Source organism: Marmota flaviventris, chromosome 15 (genome assembly GCF_047511675.1).
Source record: "Marmota flaviventris isolate mMarFla1 chromosome 15, mMarFla1.hap1, whole genome shotgun sequence".
Lineage (NCBI taxonomy): Eukaryota > Metazoa > Chordata > Mammalia > Rodentia > Sciuridae > Marmota > Marmota flaviventris.
This window is the reverse complement of record NC_092512.1, coordinates 7,079,649-7,100,060: the sequence shown is the minus strand read 5'-3', so window position 1 is coordinate 7,100,060 and position 20,412 is coordinate 7,079,649. Positions and strand designations below refer to the sequence as shown.

The following is a 20,412-nucleotide window of genomic DNA, read 5'->3' as shown; positions in this document are numbered from 1 at the left end:
TGTTAGGAGATGCCAACTTTCTTTAATTTTATTAATTTTCCAGAATTCATGTTTACATTTTGCTATAAAATATATTTAACATATGGGCATCAGTTATAAATTATGTCTTAATCCTACAAAGATAGCACTACCCCTTCACATTAGTATTTGTTTTATAAAATTGGAAGGATTACAGTTTAACATTCTGTTTAGATATTTATGTTTTCCTAAAGCAAATAATAAGTTAAGGTCGATTATTTAATAAATGCTTCTTAAAGAGAATATGTGTGATGTTCAAATCAGGATAATTAGCATGTCCATCTCCTCAAACATATTGAATATTTACATTGTATCCTAAAATATGTACAATTATTGTATCTCAGCTAAATTTTTTTTTAATTTTTTTTTTTTTTTAATTTTGAAACAAAGTAAGATAGTCCCTCAAAACTAGTCATTTGGCTGGTACCCTTGCAGCAGTGGGTGCAGATATTCATCTGTGACCTGTAGAGAAATCCAGGAGAGAGGTCTGCATGGGTGACACTGCACTGGAATGAATAATAAGATCAGCTCTCCTTTATAGACTCTTCATATATGTCAGGCATTTTGCTGGAAAGTGTACACATGCTTAAATATATTTTATATTATATATTTTAAATTATGAATTTTATTCTACTGGTCTTATGTTTCTGCCAATACTACCTTGTATTTTACAAATTTAGTTTATTATAAATTTTGAAAATGGGAAAAATGTATAGTCTGTCCTTAAGAATGTTCCATGATGAGATGAATGCATATTCTGCCTTTATTGAGTGTAGCGTTCTATAGATGCCTATCAGCTGTGTTTGTTTCTGTTGTTATTCAGAATTGCTAGGTTTTACCTAATGCATTTTAATACTCTTATGTTATTACATATCTGTGCTAATTGTTTTATCTTCTTGATGGGTAAACTTTTCTATCATGTAGAAAATTTAGTGATAATTTTTATCCTAATATCTGTTCTGTCTGATGTTTAGTATTATAGCTACTCAAGCTCTTTTGGGAAGTTAATATTTCCATCGTATATCTTCTTCCACTCTCCTTCTTTCAGCCTGTTTTTATCTTTGAATTCAAAACATGCCTTTTGTAGGCAATGTGTAGTTGGATAATTTTTTTCACGTGCCTTTTAGCTAATCTAATCATACATATATATACATACACATACACACACCCTATATATACATACATAGATATAGATATATTTGCTGTAATTACCAATAAGATAGGATTTATATATGTTTATATGGCTCTTTGTGTTCTGTGTCTTCTTTTTGTAGCCTGTTGCTTTCTTTTATGCTTGTTATTGTTTTGTTTTTTATTTGTTTTGTTCTTTTACTGCATCACTTTACTTCCCTTGTTACTTTTATGAATTTCTGTTTTCTGATTATTTCCTAAACATGCATTGGGGATTATAATTTACATCTGAACTTATAGAATGATGGAGATTTTAGGCTTGTACCAACTTGACTTTTAACACTACATGAAAGCTTGCTTCCGTGCACTTCCATTCTCTCTAACTATTGTTCCAGTACTGTCCTGCAGTCATATCTTCATACAGGTGTATTTTAAATAAGGTAGAAGAATTATAATAAAAAATTCATTCATATTCTCTTTTCTGCTTACCTAAGTATTTACCTTTTCCAGTATTCTTCGTTTTTTCATATCAGTTCAAGCTGCTGACTGACCTTGCCTTTGCCTTAAAGGACTCCCTTCAGTATCTTTTTTCTTTTCTTTCTTTCTTTCTTTCTTTCTTTCTTTATTTATTTATTTATTTATTTATTTATTTATTGTATTGGTTGTTCAAAACATTACAAAGCTCATGATATATCATCTTTCATACATTTGACTCAATTGGGTTATGAACTCCCTTTTTTACCCCAAATACAAATTGCAGAATCACATCGGTTCCTTCAGTATCTTTTTCAAAGCATTGCTGCAGCTGATAGATTTTCTCAATTTAAGATAGCTACATTAAATTCTCATAAATTCAGTCCAAGCATTTGGGGGACAATTTTTATTGAATTTTTTGTAGAAACCATTTTTTCATGTTTCTTCACGTCTCGTTTTTGTTGTTGTTGATGTTTAAAACTGTTCAATATAATTTATCAATTCTAAAATTAAGTTCTTACAGGGTTTCTTATTATTTTTGTTATTAATGCCTTCTCCAAACCAATTCTGTAAAATCTTTATTTGTCATGTATTGCCTCTGAAGTTTAGTGTGCAACTGCTGAGTGGAGGGAGATTTCATTAAATGCATAAAAACTTGCTGTTTTTTGCCAAGGGCCTGTGGATATCCACTGGCCCTTGTACCCAGTTCTCCCTAATCGGTCTGCAGCTGGCTCTGGCTCAGCCTTCGTTTCCTGCTGGTGCTGAATCTCAGCATCAGTCAGGAGAGAGACCTCTGGGTTTTGTCAGGTCTTCCCTGGGTGTGGATGTGGCCTTCTACATTCTTGGGATTATTGCAGAGCTTTTTAAAGTCTGTGTGGATATTTCATCCCCCTCTTTTCCTTTTAAGTTTTTGGATTAGCCTGCTTTACCACTTCTTCTTCACTGCCATAGACAGCCGACATCTAAAAACAATTGCCTCTGACTGTTTGCTTCAGATACCCCTAGGGGGTAGGCTTTTTTGCCCAGTGTGAGCTCTGAGTTGGGTCCCATAAAGACAGTTCTCTGGGTGTCACTTTGGAGGAGCTCCAGCCATGCTCCATGTTCTACCCTCCACTGGCCTCCGTACTGCTCCCACTCTGGCCTGGGGTATACAAGGCTCCTCCAAGTGGGGCACGGTTAGAGCATCATAAAGCTCACTGCTGTTCTCACCAACATTCAGCCATTTGTTTAAAAAAAAAAGAAAGAAAGAAAGAAAATGCTCCCTAAATCTGTACAGTCTAATGATTAATTTTCATCATCCTGAAAGTGGTGATCCTGACTTTTTTTTTTTTTTTTAACTCTTTGCTTTGGTACTTTGGAGCTTCTTACTCTACCATCTGTGCTGAAGTCATTCTTATATTATTCTTTGCACTAAAATTAGACATGCATTAGCTGGTTTAACTAAAATGAACTAAAAGCATAATGATTTTTTCCAGAAAGTTCTTTGAATGTCTTTGTGCTTCTGTTGTGTTTTAGGACTATGATGATGGATACAGCACTGCATATGATGAGCAGAGTTATGATTCTTATGATAACAGCTACAGTGCACCAGCTCAAAGGTAAGTCAGTCCTCACTACCAGTGCCACAGACACGTGCCCTCCACCTGGCTGTACTCTGGGCCAGTGTGACAGGCAGCTGGTAAGGGTGATTTGACTTGCCGTGTTTTATTTTTGTTTCTGATAATCAGAGAATCACTGTCTGTTTTACAAACTAGCATGTGTTGACCTACCCACATTTACTTTTCTGTGAAAGCATTCTTGCTTGGGAAATAAAATTTATTTATTATAAAAATTTGACTTCAGTGTTTAGTGTATTCTGATGAGAAGGAACAGCCTCAAAGGATGTGACTCTTCAGCCTTAAGGCTGAAATAATGTGGGAAATGTAGAAATGTCCTGTCTTTGTGCCTGAAGATGAAGGTGCCTAACATTTTGTTTCCTAGTCATAGAACTTTTTGATTTCTTAGCAGCAATGCTCCTCTTTCCTAACAACTTCAAATTCCCCCTTGTGCCTAGTGAGTATGTTTCGATTGCTTTTATAAAGAAGTATTTACCCAGAAATAAGTATCATCAGAATTAGAATAGGTTTTGTAGTTGCCGCTCCTGGAGACATCCCTTGGTGTGTTCATTGGTAGGCAAAACCAATGTTTATTCTGTGCAGAACATTTTCCTAAATGCCTAGAAACCTTTTACTTCAAATTTACAATTCTGAGAGGAGGGCAAAGATAGTCATACATAAAACAAAATATTCGTTTACAGTTATTACAATATAAATAACATGGACCATGTGGTTATTTTGATGAATGAAAAATTCCCATTTGAACTTACACGATGGCACTCAAGCTGGAAACACCCAAGTTCTCTTACTTGTTCACTGTAATGCCCAAGCAGACAGGGATATTTATAGTTTTTTTGGTTTTGCGCTCAACAAAGCATTTCCTCTGTAACTTAGGATAATGCCGCAGCCTCGAGGCGGGCTTTGGCCGACAGCTGCTCTTTCTGGTGCAAGTCTGGCATCACATTTGCCCCCTGCAGTGTGCTGGTTAGCAGCCCTCCTGGGGCCTGGCAACCCCTTGGCTGGCACATCATGCGCACTGAAGGAAACACTCCCTACAGTATTGTATCTGAGTATCTGACACCTTTGTAGAGGGTGGGGTGCTCCTCCCAATGTATAGAGGAGGAAAGGAGCACTAAATTAGGTCATTTGCTAAAAATCACACAGTAAGTGCAAAGATGAAATTCTAAGTCAGATCTTTTAACTCAAAGATTTGTACTCTTGTAAGGTCATCCTCAGATTTTGTTTAATAACGTAAGTATTCACAAGTATTTGAGTTTTTGTCTAAATATCCTGGCAAAACAAGTATTCTCCTTCATAACTATGCTACGTGCATAGTGCATTTCTGGTACTGTTAAGTTTCATAAAGGATGAGTCTAGTTCACATGCACATGGCACTCCTGACCGTGGTTCTGTAAGGCATATTCACGCCTATAGACAAGGAGGCTGAATGACAGAGGTGTTCCAGGACTTGTGACTAAAGCTGAGAAGAGGTAACTAACTCTCTGTGGCTTCCAAGAGCCCCTTCCTAATTCCGGCTCCTTCCTTGCATATCGCCAGGCTCTCCATTAGCCTGTCCCCATGTCCCTCTAGCATTCAGTGCACTGACTTTCAGGTTCAAATGCGTGTCATTGGTTGAACTGTATGTGTGGTTTAAGGACCTGGTGAATTCCAGATGCTGTGCTGGTGCTTTATTTGATTTCAGTTTGACCCCCATGAGCTCCAATCCTTTCCTGTGCAGTAACAAGGGTCATCTGTGTTGAGAAGCTGAAAGCTGAGGGGCAGCATTTAATGAAGTGCATGTGCAGGGCAGGAGTATAGTTCCTCGTGGTCTTTTGTGTTTTGGTATTTGACATAAAGAACCAGGGTTATAGCATTTGCCCTGTTGAGTGCTGCGATCTGTCCAGGAGAGACGCCACAGTGTTAACCCTGAGCGAACAGAGAACAAGACGGAGCCGCGTTTACTCGGGGCATGTTCTCAAGCATGGAATGTGAAGTGTTTTGTTTAATCCAAATGGCAATAGCAAGAATTAATGCACATGAGGAACCGGGGCCCAGGGAAGTAAATAACTAATCTCAAATGGAAACCGGACCTATAAAGCTTGTGGTCTTTTCACTTAATCTGTGATAATATGGTAACATGGTTAATTATAAGCGTCCATTCCCATTCCTTTGGTCATTCATTCAGCCAGTATTTGTTGAATGTGCATTTTGTGTTAGGCATGTGCTTGATGATTGGAGTGTAAAGATTAAGACAGAGACCTTATTCTTGAAAAGCTCACTGGCTAATAGGAAACAAGTGCAAATATTTAAATGCAATACAGTATGGTAATCAGTACATAAGTTCTGAGGAGAAATTTAGTATTTCCGTTAAAAGACAATGCTGAATTCTGATTTGGAATTTGGGGGCATGTCTCTGACAAGGTGGAAGGATAAGTAGAAGTTCCCAAATGACAAACATAGAAGCGAGTTCCACAGAGCAAGTCTAGGCAGCATAGAGACATGGAATGAAATGTCCTATGTGGGAAGTACTCGTCATTTCATTATGAGCAATGTGTGCATGCATGGAAAGAGAAGGGGGCATGTTCTCTAGAGCATGTGAGGCCCAGGAGGAGTGGGGAGAGTGAGAGGAGGCCAGAGGGGAAGTGTACCCTACTCAAGGCTGTCATAAGAGGCCCTGAAGAGTTACATGCAAGCAAATGATGTGCTTAGATTTGAATTTAGATAAATTAACTAGCTGACATTGTAGATCTTGGACTGGCAGATGGTGAGCCTAGGGGCTAAGACCAGTGAAGAAGCATGTGCATTATAAATTATAAGACCTTTAAGTGTCAAAAAGACTCACTAGAAGAAGTTCCCTGCATGATATCTCATCTACCATTTTAGACTGATCTTTTCAGGCTTGCAGATTTTGCTACGTGAAGGAGCAGGAAATCACATGGTCATTGCATGCATAAGCAGCACAGAGACCACTGTTCGCGGGGCACTCTGTTCGCTCATTAATCCAAGTAATATGTACAATAGACATTGCTCTTTTTTTTTTTTAAGTTGCTTAATTTCCTTGAAATCATTTGCTTATAAGCAAAGGAGCAGCTCTGAAGTAGGTCTGTCGGGCCGTGAGCACACAGCACACAACTCTTCTGCGTAGTGCTCTCGGCTTGATCCAGACAACCGTGTGATAACTGAAGGCAAGTACCCTCATTATGGCTTCCTGTAGTATTATTAGCTTGCTGGTGTTGCTGTAACAAACCATGCTAAGTCTGGGTGGCTTCAATAACAGAGATTTGTTTTCCCGTGGTTCTTCAGCTGAGAGGTCCAAAATCAAAGTGTTGGCAGGTATGTTTCTTTGGAGATTTTCTCCTTGGCTTACACACAGTTGCCTTTGCCCTGTGTCCTCACATGGTCTTTCCTCTGTGTGTGCACTCCTAGCATCTATGTCTGTTATCCACATGTTCTCCTATAAGGACTCCAGTCAGAAACTGGGGGTGGTGGCTCACATCTGTAGTCCCAACTGCTGGAGAGACTGAGACTGAGACAGGAAGGAGGAGGGTTTAAGACCCACCTGGGCAAGATAGACTCTACTCTCAAAAAAAAGAAAAGAGTGGAATTGGGTTAGAATCCACCCCTAAGGACCTCATTTCAATGTAAATCACCTGTGTAAATGCCTCGCAAATTATCCCTAATATTTTTGAGTAGGCACTAACAAGGAATTCAGCACCACTGTCATCTTTAGTCATGGGGTGTTTACTTTGTGACTGGCACTATTTCATGGACTTCTGTAAATTGTCTCTCTCTTCAGTCTGAACATGTCATTCCATGTCATTAAGTTAAGAGAGGTCATGTTGCTTATAAAAACTCATGAGGCCGAGCAGTGGTGCAAATCTGTCTGCCCCAGCGTTCTCTTGAGTGCTCTTTTCCTTCGCCTCCTTTCCCCCTCACCATAGTTTTGATTTCAGTTGCTGCAGCTAATTCCTACTTGTATTTCCCTCATATGGTACTAAAGTACTTAATATTTTATGATGCTTTTAAATCTTTTAGGCATTATGCTTTAACCCAAACTGGAAGTTTTGCCTTATCAGACGTGGACTGTCTTAATCAAACATAGGATTTCATTCACACTACATGTTAAAGTTGTAGGCTAAACTAGTGAAATTAAGAGCTTTGTTTTTCCCACTTTATATTAGATCCTTTCAACAGGTAACATTTCCTGCCCCTGCTCTAAGGAGTATGCAGTCCTGGGGGTTAAGCGGTAGTTAATACCATGTAATACCCTGTAACACTTGATATCTGTGGTCTTGATTTTGATACTCATTGTCTATAAAATTGGTCTCATACTTTAATAGTTCTCCTTGTTCAAAATGTGAAAGTGCCTCCTACGTTATGGGTGTAGTTGAGGACTTCCTAGTTGGTCCTACCTTTTAGAGGCAAGTCTGTTATGGAGTCACCTGACATGGCCTGCTATAGGACAGCACTGAGCAGATGTTGGCCCTGCACTGTCCCCCGTGGGTTCCAGTAGCATGAATGTGGGGCACCCAGCATATGGCCCAGAATACAATGTGTAGCAAGTATAAAGCACACCAGATTCTAGAGACTTCATGTGAAGAAAAAGATAGATGTATCATTAAATAGACGTATTCATTAAAATTAATTTTACCCATTTATTTTTACTGTTTTTAAAATGTGGCTAATAGAAAGTTTTCAATGACAGATGTGGCTGCTATTTTCTCTTAGATAGGACTGGGTTGAATGAGCCCACTTCTGGCACTCCGGCATAGCAGAGCGCTCCCTAGGCTGGGCACATCCACCCAGAGTAGGCAGGTGACCTGCTGGGTACAGAGAAGTGGAGAGTCTCCACTCGTGTTCATATTCTTCAAATTTCCATTTTGCTGTTTTATACTCCAAGATGTCACAGTACCATTGCAGTGCACATAGGCCCTGAACAGTTACAAGTTCAAAGATATTTTTCTTCCATATAGAGGTGTATTATTAACATCTGGAGACGTATTTTTTGCCACAGTGGTTAAGACTCCACAGACATGGTTTCAGACCCCAACTTTAACATTTACTGACTGTAATTTGGGGCAAGCTATCTGACCTTTTTGCTTCAATTTATACAATGTTTACTATTAGTTTTTTGTTTTATTTTGGGGGGCTATTTGGGGTGCTGAGGATTGAACCTGGGTCTTGTGCATGCTACATAAGCACAGTACCAGTGAGCTGCACTCCAGCCTGACTACTGGTTTCTACTTGAGGGTCGACCCAGAGGTTGAAAGAGTTAGGAAAGCGTGTTGTCTGGGAGGTACATCGCCGCTGTCCTTTCTCTAAATGAGTCAGGTAATGTCAGTAGCACACTGGAAGCTGTGTGACCCAGCCTTGCCCCCTGCCACAGCTCCTCGTGGCTTCTGCTTCCATTTCAGACCAGATAGCCACACAGAGCATGCATGTCGTGACTCTCAAGGGCTGCGTGAGACCAAGGGGACTGCTCCCCACACATGCGGTCATCTCTATATTTGCTATAAACTGAGAGTTAGGATAACCCACCTGACAGCAGGGGAGGGCTCCCCGATGTCTATTACCTGTAGTGTGGAAGTGGGTTCCTTTCAGAAATGACTTTTTTTTTTTTTTTTGGTTCTGGATATTGAACCAGGGGTGCTTTACCAATGAGCTACACCCCGACCCTTTTTGTTTTTTATTATGAGGCAGGATTTCACTAAATTGCTCAGTCTATTCTTAAACTTGTGATCCTCCTGCCTCAGCCTTCTGAGTTGCTGGGATTATAGGCCTGTGCCACTATGTTCAGCCAGAAATCACTTTTAAATTTCTAATCATCTTATGACACTGCATGTTGTAGAAAGTTTCTTGCAGGTGGTTTTACAAATTTGATTTTTTTTCTCCAAATTTTCAAGTGCCATGTGTTAGAATACAGATGACAGTCTTAACAGAATAATAAAAAATCTACTATAGTTCAGCTGCATTTCCCCATTGGTTTTTGTAATGACCTTGATAAGGCTGATATTGTTGTGTAAAATAAAACATTGTTTATCTGATTTTACACATTTAGTGAATAACAAGACGTTGACACACTTACTGTGAATAGGTATATAAAGGTCTTTACAATATTGGAATTGTTCTAATACACACTGGTTCAAACATAGCCATTGACTACTTCCTATGGATACACAGCTTCAGTGGCTAAGGAGGAGCAGGTGATAAATGTCCTCAGCCCTCAGGGCCCTGCCCTGGCCTTCCTTCCTGACTGAACCTTCATGATAGCATGGCTTTGACACCTGGAAAGGGCTTATAAATGCATTCATTTCATTTTAAACTCGGTGGCATTAGTTTGCATTCGATATTTTCTTTGTATATCTAGGAACACTCACAATATTTTAGTCTGTTTATGAGTAATTGTAAAGTGTCCAAAGCAGTGTTTGGCTCGTATAATGATCGTAAAGTAAGTAGAAAAAAAGGTTCTCAAGAAAGTGTCCAACGTCCCTGAGGGCATGTGGTTGTGATTCATCAGCTTCTGGGCTGGTTTACTTCTACGCCATGTGTTTCCCTTAGCACTCGGGGGCTCCACGGGATCTCTAAGGATGTTGTCCTTCTAAATTAAATCTCTGTGGTTTTCATGAAAAATACTTTTTTTGTTGTTTGTTCTTTTTCTCTCCTCCCCCACCCCACATTTTTTATTGGTCCATTACAGTTGTACATACTGATGGGATTTATACATGCACACAGTACAATTTGGTCAATATCACTCCCTAGCCCTTCGCCCCATGAAAATATTTTAAATTCCTGAAAAAATAATTTAGAATAATAGCTATTATGTTGGAGAATTTATTAAACTTGTTGAACTTAGTGCCCAGCTATCTCATGTCCTTTATATGTGTTATCTGCAGTTTTCATAATGACCCTGCCTGGCTGGTTTTTCCATATGAGAAAACTGAGAATTGAGAGTTTTGACAGCTTTCTCAAGAGTACACAACAGAAAAGTACTTGAGTCTGTGTTTTTTTGTTTGATTAGCCACTTAAGAAAAATTTTTATATTTTAAAATCATTGACTTGTTTAGTGACAAAGCAACACCATTTTTTGGATAAAGTTCCTTTATACAAATAGAATAGGGTAATGGAAGTTGTCAGTAGCTGAGAATACTCTGGGTGTATTTTCAGACGAGTCCAGGAGAGCAATGAGACAGAGATCAGTGTCACCACGTGCCGCTCTCTCCTTTTTGGCTGTTTCTGTTGGCGGCTGCAGCACTGTGGATCCAATTAGGTCTTCTCAAGAGCTTGCCTATGGAGGTCTGAAGATAATTGGGATTTTCTACTTTGGAAGTGATAACCTATTGTTTTACTGAAGATGTTACCGTTTAAACATTAGTAAAACCGTCTTTTGGAAAATAATACTCTTTGTATTAGGGATTAGCTGTTTAGGACTTTTAAAAGCAGTATCTATTGATTTGGACTAGATTAAAAGTTTTGTCAATCATCCTTGTAAAATTTTTGTCAAGTCAACTTTTTCTTCCCCCTTCTAGTGAGCCAGCCCAGGGCTTCACACATTCCGAGCACACACTGTACCACAGGGGCATCCCCAGCCCATCCAGCGTACTTTTACAGAATCTGATCATTTGGATCTTGGGCAGCTGGCTGCACAACTACTGCAGGAACTTGTTGACACAAGCTGAGCCTTATAAGCTATCAACAAACATATTTCTAACACAATACTAGTTAGTGTCAAAAAGCAGAGATAGCACTGAATTATACCATAGACCTATAGATTCCTTCTCAGTAGAAAGTAAAAATGGAGGTCAGTGGTGAGAACCTGACGCTCCGCTGCTTTAAGGAAGAAAGCTTCCAATAACGCTGTCGAAGCATGGCAAGGAGACTCTGTTGGTACCCTTGTGAGGGATGTAGGGACCTGACACAGGAGACAGGTTGGCTCAAGTGCGAGCACAACGTGGGCACGAGGGAATTCATAACCAGGAACCCGGGGATGTCCATGGATGGAAATGTCACAGTGCCCAGGATCCAGTCTAATGACTCGGGAGGACTAGTATCGAGAGCAGACCAGGCCAGCATTCGACCCCTGGGGAGGGTGGGTACAGGGAGCCCACCTCTGTCAGAGGTGTGGAGTGCTGATCCTGAGGTTACGAGGAACTCTGCAGATGGGCTTAGGAGATGCTGAGGACTGACGGTGGAAAGTGAAGGAGCAGCCCAAAGCCAATGTTAACAGGTATTGATATTAGTCGTTATCACCCTGCACTGACCATCTCCTGTTAGTGTATCAGTCACTTTAAGAATGAAGTATCTCCTCTGCTTTTAATTTTAACCCTAAGAGGTATATATTAATACCACATTTTATTCTTGAGAAAATACAGAGTAAACAAGTTGCTCAAGTTACACACTTGGCGACACTATGGACTTCAGGCTTCTCTTTCTTTCCTTTATGTTAGTGTTTTTCTTCTGTTTGCAAGGGTTCAGGGTGGGGCAAGGTGAGGATACTAGGAATGCACCCAGGTGTGCTTTACCTCTGAACTTCATCCCCAGTGCTTTTCATTTCTTTTTGTTTTGAGATAGGGTCTCACCAAGGTGTTGAGAATCTAAGCTGCTGAGGCTAACTAATGTGATTTTTATGAATATTATTGCTATAACTGAATCATAGTAAATTTATTAAAATTAAAGAAAGTCAGTATAGAGAGTAAGATTCAGACATGGAAGGCAGAAGTCCGAAGAGTGGTCCACGAACGCTGAGGTTTGTCGAACACCACACCCAGATGAGGGACTGCTGCTTCTCCTGAAAGCTTACTAAATCAATGTGAGGACCACCCTGTGCCCCCACCATGACACTTGATACTCCATTGTCCTGGAATTCATCAAAGAAACCTTGTACCTTCATCAGGGAATCCCTGAGAGTTAGGCTTGTGGAAAAGAAAGGGATTTTTTTTTTCAAGACTTGTTAATAAATGTTGACGGAATCAAATATCTGGGAGTACTCCCCAGGTGCTCTCATGCCTGTCCTTTCATTTAATTTCCCAGTCCCTTGGTAGAACTGTCAGTCCTTAATTTTATGATTAAGGAAAGCAGTGAACTTGTACTTGACCAAAGCCCCGCAGTTGAGAAGAGGTGGGCTTCATGACCAGCTGCCCTCCCTGTTCTTCTGCTTCACTTGAAGGCAAGCAGTAAAACATGAAGAATCGGGATGCTCTCAGTGTAGGGAGCACCAGAAGTGCTGGCCTGGCCACACGGATTCTGTGGTGGATCTCCGGGCGTGTCCGGGAGCACCAAGGGGCGGAGGCAGGCTAGTGGCAATACGTCAGCTGCTGCTGTCGGCTCACCCCTCAATGTTCCTGAGGATACAGGAGATCTATCACTGAGGCATTGTCGAGTAATGGCAGTGCATGAAAACAGCGTCCACCGGGGGATGTACTACATCACTTGGATTTAGCGCTGCCATCTGCTTAATAGCATGGAGAAGACTACAGTGGCACTTGTGATCATCCACTCACAGCAGTGACAGATGCCGTGCAGAGCGAGCACCAGGAAAAGAGGCTTGTTAGCAAATGCAGATTGTGTGACAGGGTTTCTGAGAAGAGTGCATTTGTTGGTTACCAAACCCTGGTTTAAGGTCTAAGATAAAGTTCACTCAATACGTCTCTCCATGTTTTCTTCCTCTATGTTTGAAGCCTTCTTAAAATGTGTATTGCTTTCTAAAACAATTTTCCTAACAACTTTTTTGTTGGTGAAATGATTATTTTATCTGTAACTTTTTTAAGAATTTCTGATGCTTCAACATGGGTGGCCTGACAGAGAAAACAGTGACGATAAACCCATGCAAACCTGAACTTGAAGCCTTGTCCCATTAGTTCATTGGCTGATGATTTTTTTAACTCAAGTTATACAATTTTTTATTTGTTCTTTTCAGATATACATGACAATATGATTTAATCAGGTCACTTGAGTCTTTCCTCATCTGTAGAGTGGTAACAATAATATTTGACATGCAAAATTGTGATTGAGGTGGCAAATGTCATGAACATAATAGCACACACTGTTCCCAGCCCTTCACAGCCTCCTTCAGGTTGATACTATTATCATGCCATGTTACGGGTGAGGAAATCGAGGCCCGGAGCCTCAGCACTCTGCTGCACTACCTCTGAGTAACTCTTGCTGCAAGAGGTCAGCTGTTGCACCTAGAAACTACTCGTCTTTCCTGAGAAAGATTCCAGTTCATAAAAATCCCAACCAATAATCTGAAGAAATGTATTTATGACATGTTATTTTGACCCTTATTTGTGAAACAAAAAGTGGTCAAAGGCTCATTTAGATTAAATTGGTTAGCCAGGCACAATGGCACGTGCTTGTGATCCCAGCCACTTGGGAGACTGAGGCAGGAAGATCACAAAGCCTGGGCAGCTTGGCAAGGCCCTATCTCAAAATTAAAAATTAAAAAGCTACATCCCCAGGGGTAAAGTACCCTTGCATCCAGTCCCCAGTAATAATACATTATTTAGAGTCCTGAAATGTGTTGGAAGCATAGATTTGATGTCAAAGCCTGAAGTTACTTTTGAGGGATGGTCTATGATAGAGAATGCCAGTGCTTGAAGGTTTTAGTCTGTTCATACCTCCTTTATTGAACTCACAACTATAGAAACTGAAATAGCTCTGACATGGTACAGAGTCATTACTTTTCATTGTGAAGGGACATTTCTTTGGGAAGATAATGTGCGAGTTTACCTCAGAGGCCTTAAAAATGTCTCTAACCTGTGACTCAGTGTTTCCACCGGAAGTACCTGAACTCACAGTACTACACTGAGTGTTAACAGTGAGTACATTTAAGAGCTCTTGAAGATTTGAAGGCAAGAGAAATAGGTGTTGGATCTATTTTCTTATTTACCTTTGAGTAAATTGTGATGTAATCAATTAAAATGGGTAATGCGATTTAGGGAAAAGTAATTCTCGGGCATGTTGAATTGGAGATGTCTTTGGAATTGTAACAATCACATTAAATGATTGATGTGAAATTTTTTGCATACTGATAAGTGGCTATCCAAATAGTAGCTGTTATTCTATCCCCATTTTTCTCATTAGTTACCAATATAGTATCATGGTTAAATTTTTACCTCCAACTTTTTAATGTCACCAAGTTGTACATTTATTTTTTGCTATTCTCTTGTTAGTATCCAAAAGTATATGTACCCAGTGTTTTTACCCAGTTGATCTCCTAGAAATGAGGATAGGATGCTCAGTCTCCCGGCTATACATAAAGAGTTAGGATGAAAATGCATACACTTAGGAGTCAGGCAGACCAGACCTCTCCAGTTAGTAGCTGTGCTTGTGATATTTCACTAACCCTCAGTTTCCCATCTACACTATGGGAACAGTAGCATGCCTATTACCTCATAGGATGTGTGTGAGGCTTAAATGAGAGAATACGGTTGAGCAGCTGAGAACAGAGGCTGGCCCATCATACAGGCATCAGTGGTGTCTTGGGTCACTCACCTGTAACTGCTGGGCAGTTGCTTGGTGCTTAGCAGCAGTGACAGTGGCCGGATGCACCCACCTTGACTGATCATGCTCCGCTGTGTGTTTAAAAGCAGTAATGGTTTCTACTTTTATGTTGGTCACTTCTTTCTCTAATGTTTTTGTGTAATGTTCTATAAAGGATCACAGAGTAGACATAAAGTCAGGAATCAGTCATCAAAATGTCCCCGTGTTCCTTAAACCTTACCACTTAGAAGGGGTGCTATACAACATAAAGATGAATCCTTGTTGATTAGAAAGTTTGCAAAATGGAATATTTCTCAAATCCAGCTGCAGTCTTTTTAATTGGATGTAGTCTTAGGTATTGCTGAATTTTAGAGACATTTAATGTGAAAATCACAAAGAATACATGTAGATATATAGCCTGATAAAGCATTTTAGGTATTGGAAAAACTTAGCCATAGTATTAGAAATAAAAGAGTCTCTGAGTTATGGCTGAATCGAGGCTTAGTTAATAAAAATGCAGAGTTTGGCCTGTCTGAGCTGGTCTGCCTGGATCAGAATCACAGGTCAGCCTTCTGACTACAGTGTCACTGTGGGCAACTCACTTCGCCTGGGTTGTAAACTGGCATGGTGATAATAGTGACTGCATCATAGGTTGTCATGCATTTTAAGGAGTTCATATACAGAACTCCTTAAAATTATAGTACGGGGCCTCACATACTGTAGATGCTATAATAGCTGTCATTCAAGTTCTGAGATCTTCATCTAAAACCCCCCTAGGTAAAAGTCTTAGATTCAGAATGTGGAGACAGTTGGCACATATCATACGGTAATACAACTCCAGTGGAGACTGTGCCTCTTCTCTAAGACAGTGATTGCCCCTTGGGTGATTTGCGGTATGGTCATGGAAAATTGGACTGTAAAAGGATGCAAACATGTGTGGTGATTTGAAAAACGGGGGTTGGGGGCAAGGAGAATGGCATGCAGTCTTGGGGGTGTTATCCCGTGTAGCAATATTACTAATACAAAAAAATTCATGGACCCTCCTGTTATTTTCCTCATATACCCTTTTTATTTGTTATTTATTTATTTAGTAAGTGCTTGGAAACTGAACCCAGGGTGCATTACTACTAAGCTACATGCTTTTTTAATTTTTTATTTGGAGACAGGGTTCACTAAGTTCCTGAGGGTCTCCCTTAGTTGTTGAAATCAGCCTCGAACTTGAGATCTCCCTGCCTCAACCTTCCAAGTCACTGGGATTACAGGCATGTGCTATTGCACTTGGCTTACATGCCATTTTAAAAGTTAATATGGCTTTTAGAATTTCCCAGAGTGGTATGCAGAGTGGTCACTGTGCTTTCCTGTATATTTCAGTCCTTGCCAGATTGCTTGCAGCAGAGCTGTAGTTCCTAGGGTTGGTAGTTACATCATCCAAAACCCCTCCTGATTCTCCTCACCTCACATCCCCTCCACCATGTTGCACAAGCCTGTCTTTACTCTGAACTTGCTGCTACTCTCAGTAGGACCTACTAGATGGCTGAGAATGTGTCCTCTTTGAGTAAAGATTCCCTCAGTGACAGGGTGCCTCCTGTACTTAATTCTCTGTCCCCCACACCTAGTGTAGTACTGACGAGGAAAGCAATTGTGTTTCAGTTGAATTGATAATTTCTGGATCTGCGTTTGTCCTTGAAGCCTCTGTAGAAAGCTACAGGGAGAAGTATGGCAGGTTGAAAAGCAGGTGTCCTTCTTGTGACTGCATGGAAACTTTTGCAGCCTTTAAAACATCCTGTACTTTTTATTTTTCAAGCTGTATCTTGATAAGCTATCTGTAGAGTTTATTAAACTCTACAGTAATTTTGATAGGCAGTGAAGGTTGAGAACCATTCCTCTTGACTAGTAAGTACTTTATAAATGAGGGAACATATAGAAAGCCTAGCAGATAGTTGCTAAATATTTGTTTTCCCAAAAACAATATATACATTATTGGCATTTCTATAGTGTCTTCCATTCATTGGTTCAATTGGCAACTTACAGAATACCTGCTATGTACCAAAAATTATCCTAGTTGCTTAAGAAGTATTGATAAACAAATAGGAAAACGATCCCTGTCCTAAGGAAGCTTAAATTCTGATTCGGACAGTTGTGATTATGTTGGACATGTTCAGCTTCGTGGACAGGATAATTTAATATTTCAAGGAGGTTTCAGAGATTTCCTGAAGGGGACATCTGTGGGTGCAGTGGTCCCTGTAAAGCCCATTGATGGGAGTATGTCTGCAGTATTCTGTCACCCTTAAATTTACAATTTCCTTCTGTTTGAACTCATCATTTTAGGTCTTCTGAGTAGAAATTTTTGTTTCCCTTTAGAATAAATTTTGTAACAATATTTAGTAAAAAAAATTAACTTTTAAAGAATGTGTTATAATAATTTTCTACTTGACATTAATACTAGCATGATTGGAAGAGTGTGTGAACTTAAAGTTATGGCATTGAAGACGACTGTCCTGCTCTAGGCCTGTAACCAACTGTGGTAGGTCACATAATGGCTCTCAAAGTTGTCCTCACCCTGATTCCCAGATCGGTGGATATGCCACCTGACTGTAGATGGTACTTTACAGATGTGTTTAAGTAAGGACCTACACTGGGCAGATTATCCTGGAATATATGAGAGGCCATTTGTAATCATAAAAGTAAAAGAGGAAGTGAAAAGAAAAAACCTCCCCAAATTCCTCATACTGAGTATGAAAATACAAAACTGGCCCCTGGTCAGGGAAAAGCCATTCTCTGGCTAAATGGATCTACAAGTACATTTCACCTGGCTTCTCTTTCTATAAATTGAAACCTCTGCTTCTGTAGGGCCCAGAGAGAAATACCCCAGCTTCTTCTCCTCAGTCGGATGAACCACATGAACGTCAGTTTTCCTTTGGGCACTCTTTACTTATGTCTTCTGGGGGTGGGTGTCCAGATATGACAGGCCGGGATCCAGGCAGGCTCTCTGGCTTGGCGGCTTGTGACAGCAGAGGAGAGTCAGAAAATAAGTGGCTGTGAAAAAAGGCCCACAGAAATTCAATCCTGTTGGCTTTGAAGATGGAGGGAATGGCCACAGGCTGGACAGAATCGGGCTGAGGTGCTGGAGAGGGCAGAGAAAGAGGTTCTTCCTTCTAGCCTCCAGAAAGGAATGTAACCCTGCCCACAAAGTCACTGTAATCCAGCGAGGCACATGCCAGACTTCTGACCCACAGAACTGAAGATGAGTAATGTGTGTTAAATTGCTAAACTTTATAATTTGTTATAGCAAAACTAGAAAATATAGCGGGGTGCAGTGGCACTCACCTGAGCAACCCCAGCAGCTCAGGAGGCTGGGGCAGGAGGATCGCAGGTTCACAGCCAGCCTCAACAAAAGCGAGGCACTAAGCAACTCAATGAGACCCTGTCTCTAAATAAAACAGAAAATAGGGCTGGGGATGTCACCCAGTGATTGAGTGTCCCTGAATTCAATCCCCAGTACCCCCTCCCCCGCAAAATAGAAAATAACACAACTAACAGGCAGAAGAAGAGATACATCCTTTGCAGGTGTAAATGTCTTCTTAAATGCTCTGTTCTTTTTCATAAGATACTTGATATTCAATAAAAATTATGAGATAAGAAAATGTAATAGTCAATTGAGAAAATAATCAGTAGAACCAGACATCTAGGCATGGTGCTGCCACTTGTAATCCCTGCAGCTTGGGAGGCTGAGGCAGGAGGATCACAAGTTCAAAGCCAGTGCCAGCAACTTAATGAGGCCCTAAGCAAGTTAGTGAGATCCCATCTCAAAATAAAAAAATAAAAAGGACTGAGGATGAGGGCTCAATACCTGGTACCAAAATATTTTTTTAAAAATTAAAAAGAGTAAAAGAACTAGAAAGAGGTAGCCTAGGTACTGGAATTTCCAAGCAAGAATTTAAAAACTGATATAATGGATATGTTCAAAGATATTACACAATGGCAGACTGAACAAATGGGAGTATTGCTGAGATGGAAATTCTGAAAAATGAACCTAATAGGTGACAAAAGTCAAAAATATATGTTGGAGAAAAGATGGTGTTGGGAAAACTGGAAATCCATAAGTCAAAGAAAGAAATTATATCCCTCTCTCTCAACACTGCACAAATGACACATAAAATGACCAAAGACTTAGTAATTAGAACAGAAACCTGGGGTTGCCAGGAGAAAATGTAGGGTGAACGCATCATCATCCTGGGGCAGGCACCAGCTTCCTCAGCAAGACTTCAGAAGCTCAAGAAAAGTCAAGCATCAAGAAGTGGATGCCATCAAATTAAAACCCATACCACAGAGGAAGTGGCCAAGAGCATGAAAGAGAGCCTACAGAAGGGAGAAATCTTTGCCACCTGCTCCTCTGGCAGGGAATTAATATCCAAAATGTATAAAACTCTCAAAAAACACCAAAAAATCCAATCAATAAGAACTAAACCGACATTTCTCAAAAGAAGAAACACAAATGGCCAACAAATTCATGAAAAAACAGTTGACATCTCTGGCAACAGAAGAATGCAAATCAAAACAACACTGAGATTTTATTTTACTCCAGTTAGAATGGCAGTTATTCAGAACACAACTAATAATAGGATGTGGGTGACAAGGTGGATTCATACATTATTTGTTGAACTGCAAATTAGTAAAATCACTTTGGAAAGTGGTATGGAGATTACTCACAAAGCTAGGAATGGAGCCACCCATCATATGACCCAGCTCCTTGGTATTTATCCAAATAGTGAAAATCAGCATTATGTAGTGATACAGCCACTTTAATGTTTATGGCAGCATGATTCACCATAACCAAGTTCTGGAATCAGCCCCAATGCCACCAATAGGTGAAAAGATTCAGAAAATGTGGTATGAATGGAGTTTTATTCAGCTATGAAGAAGAATGAAATTATGGCATTTGTAGTAAATGGATAGAAATGGAGAACATAATGCTATGTAAAACAAATCAGACTTAGAAAATCAAGGGCTGAATGTTTTTTCTCATATGTGGAAGCTAGAGCAAAATAAGGGAAAGAATGGGGGGATCAGATACCACAAAGTTAGGGAAGATCCAGTATAGTAGGAGGAGACCAAGAAAAAAGGAAGAGGGACTGGAGAGAGGAGAAGATATGGAATGAATTCAGCGAAGTCATTTAATATGCATATATGAATATACTGCAGGGAATTTTATGAATATGTGGAAATTACCATTCAAAAATAAATGAGTGAAAGGAAGATAGATAGAGAAATCAGAATAAGGAGAAGAAATGGGGATGGGACTCAAATTTCACACGTGTGGTTTTGTCAAAATGAACCCAACTACTATGTATAACTGTAATGTTTAATAAAAAATGAATTTAAAAGAGCCAAGTGCTAGAGGTTAACAAATTATAATATCAGAGATGAATAATTATTGCATATGGACTTCTTAGCAGATTGTGTGCAGTAGAGGAAGTAATGAAAAAAAACAAACAGAAATTATCCAAAAAGATACAACAAGAGAAAAGGGAACACTGTGTGTGAGCACCTTGAGACAATATAAAATAGTCATAGCTTGTGTCGTTGAAGTCCCATGGTAAGAAGGGAGAAATCTTGGAATAGAAGAAATACATGACCATTTTCCAAAATTAAAACAAATTCACAAATCTCAGATTCCTAAATAGAATGAATACAAAAAAAAAATATATATATATAT

General features: G+C 39.8%; 1 protein-coding gene across 1 annotated transcript in view; it reads left to right on the top strand.

Annotated features, from left to right (window-relative positions):
* Khdrbs3 (KH RNA binding domain containing, signal transduction associated 3) overlaps positions 1-20,412 on the top strand; it is a 169,509-nt gene that overhangs the window by 123,056 nt on the left and 26,041 nt on the right. The window contains exon 7 of the mRNA XM_027947253.2: positions 3,139-3,221. Within this exon, the coding sequence (XP_027803054.1) occupies positions 3,139-3,221 (83 nt within the window). The remainder of the gene's footprint in view (positions 1-3,138; positions 3,222-20,412) is intronic.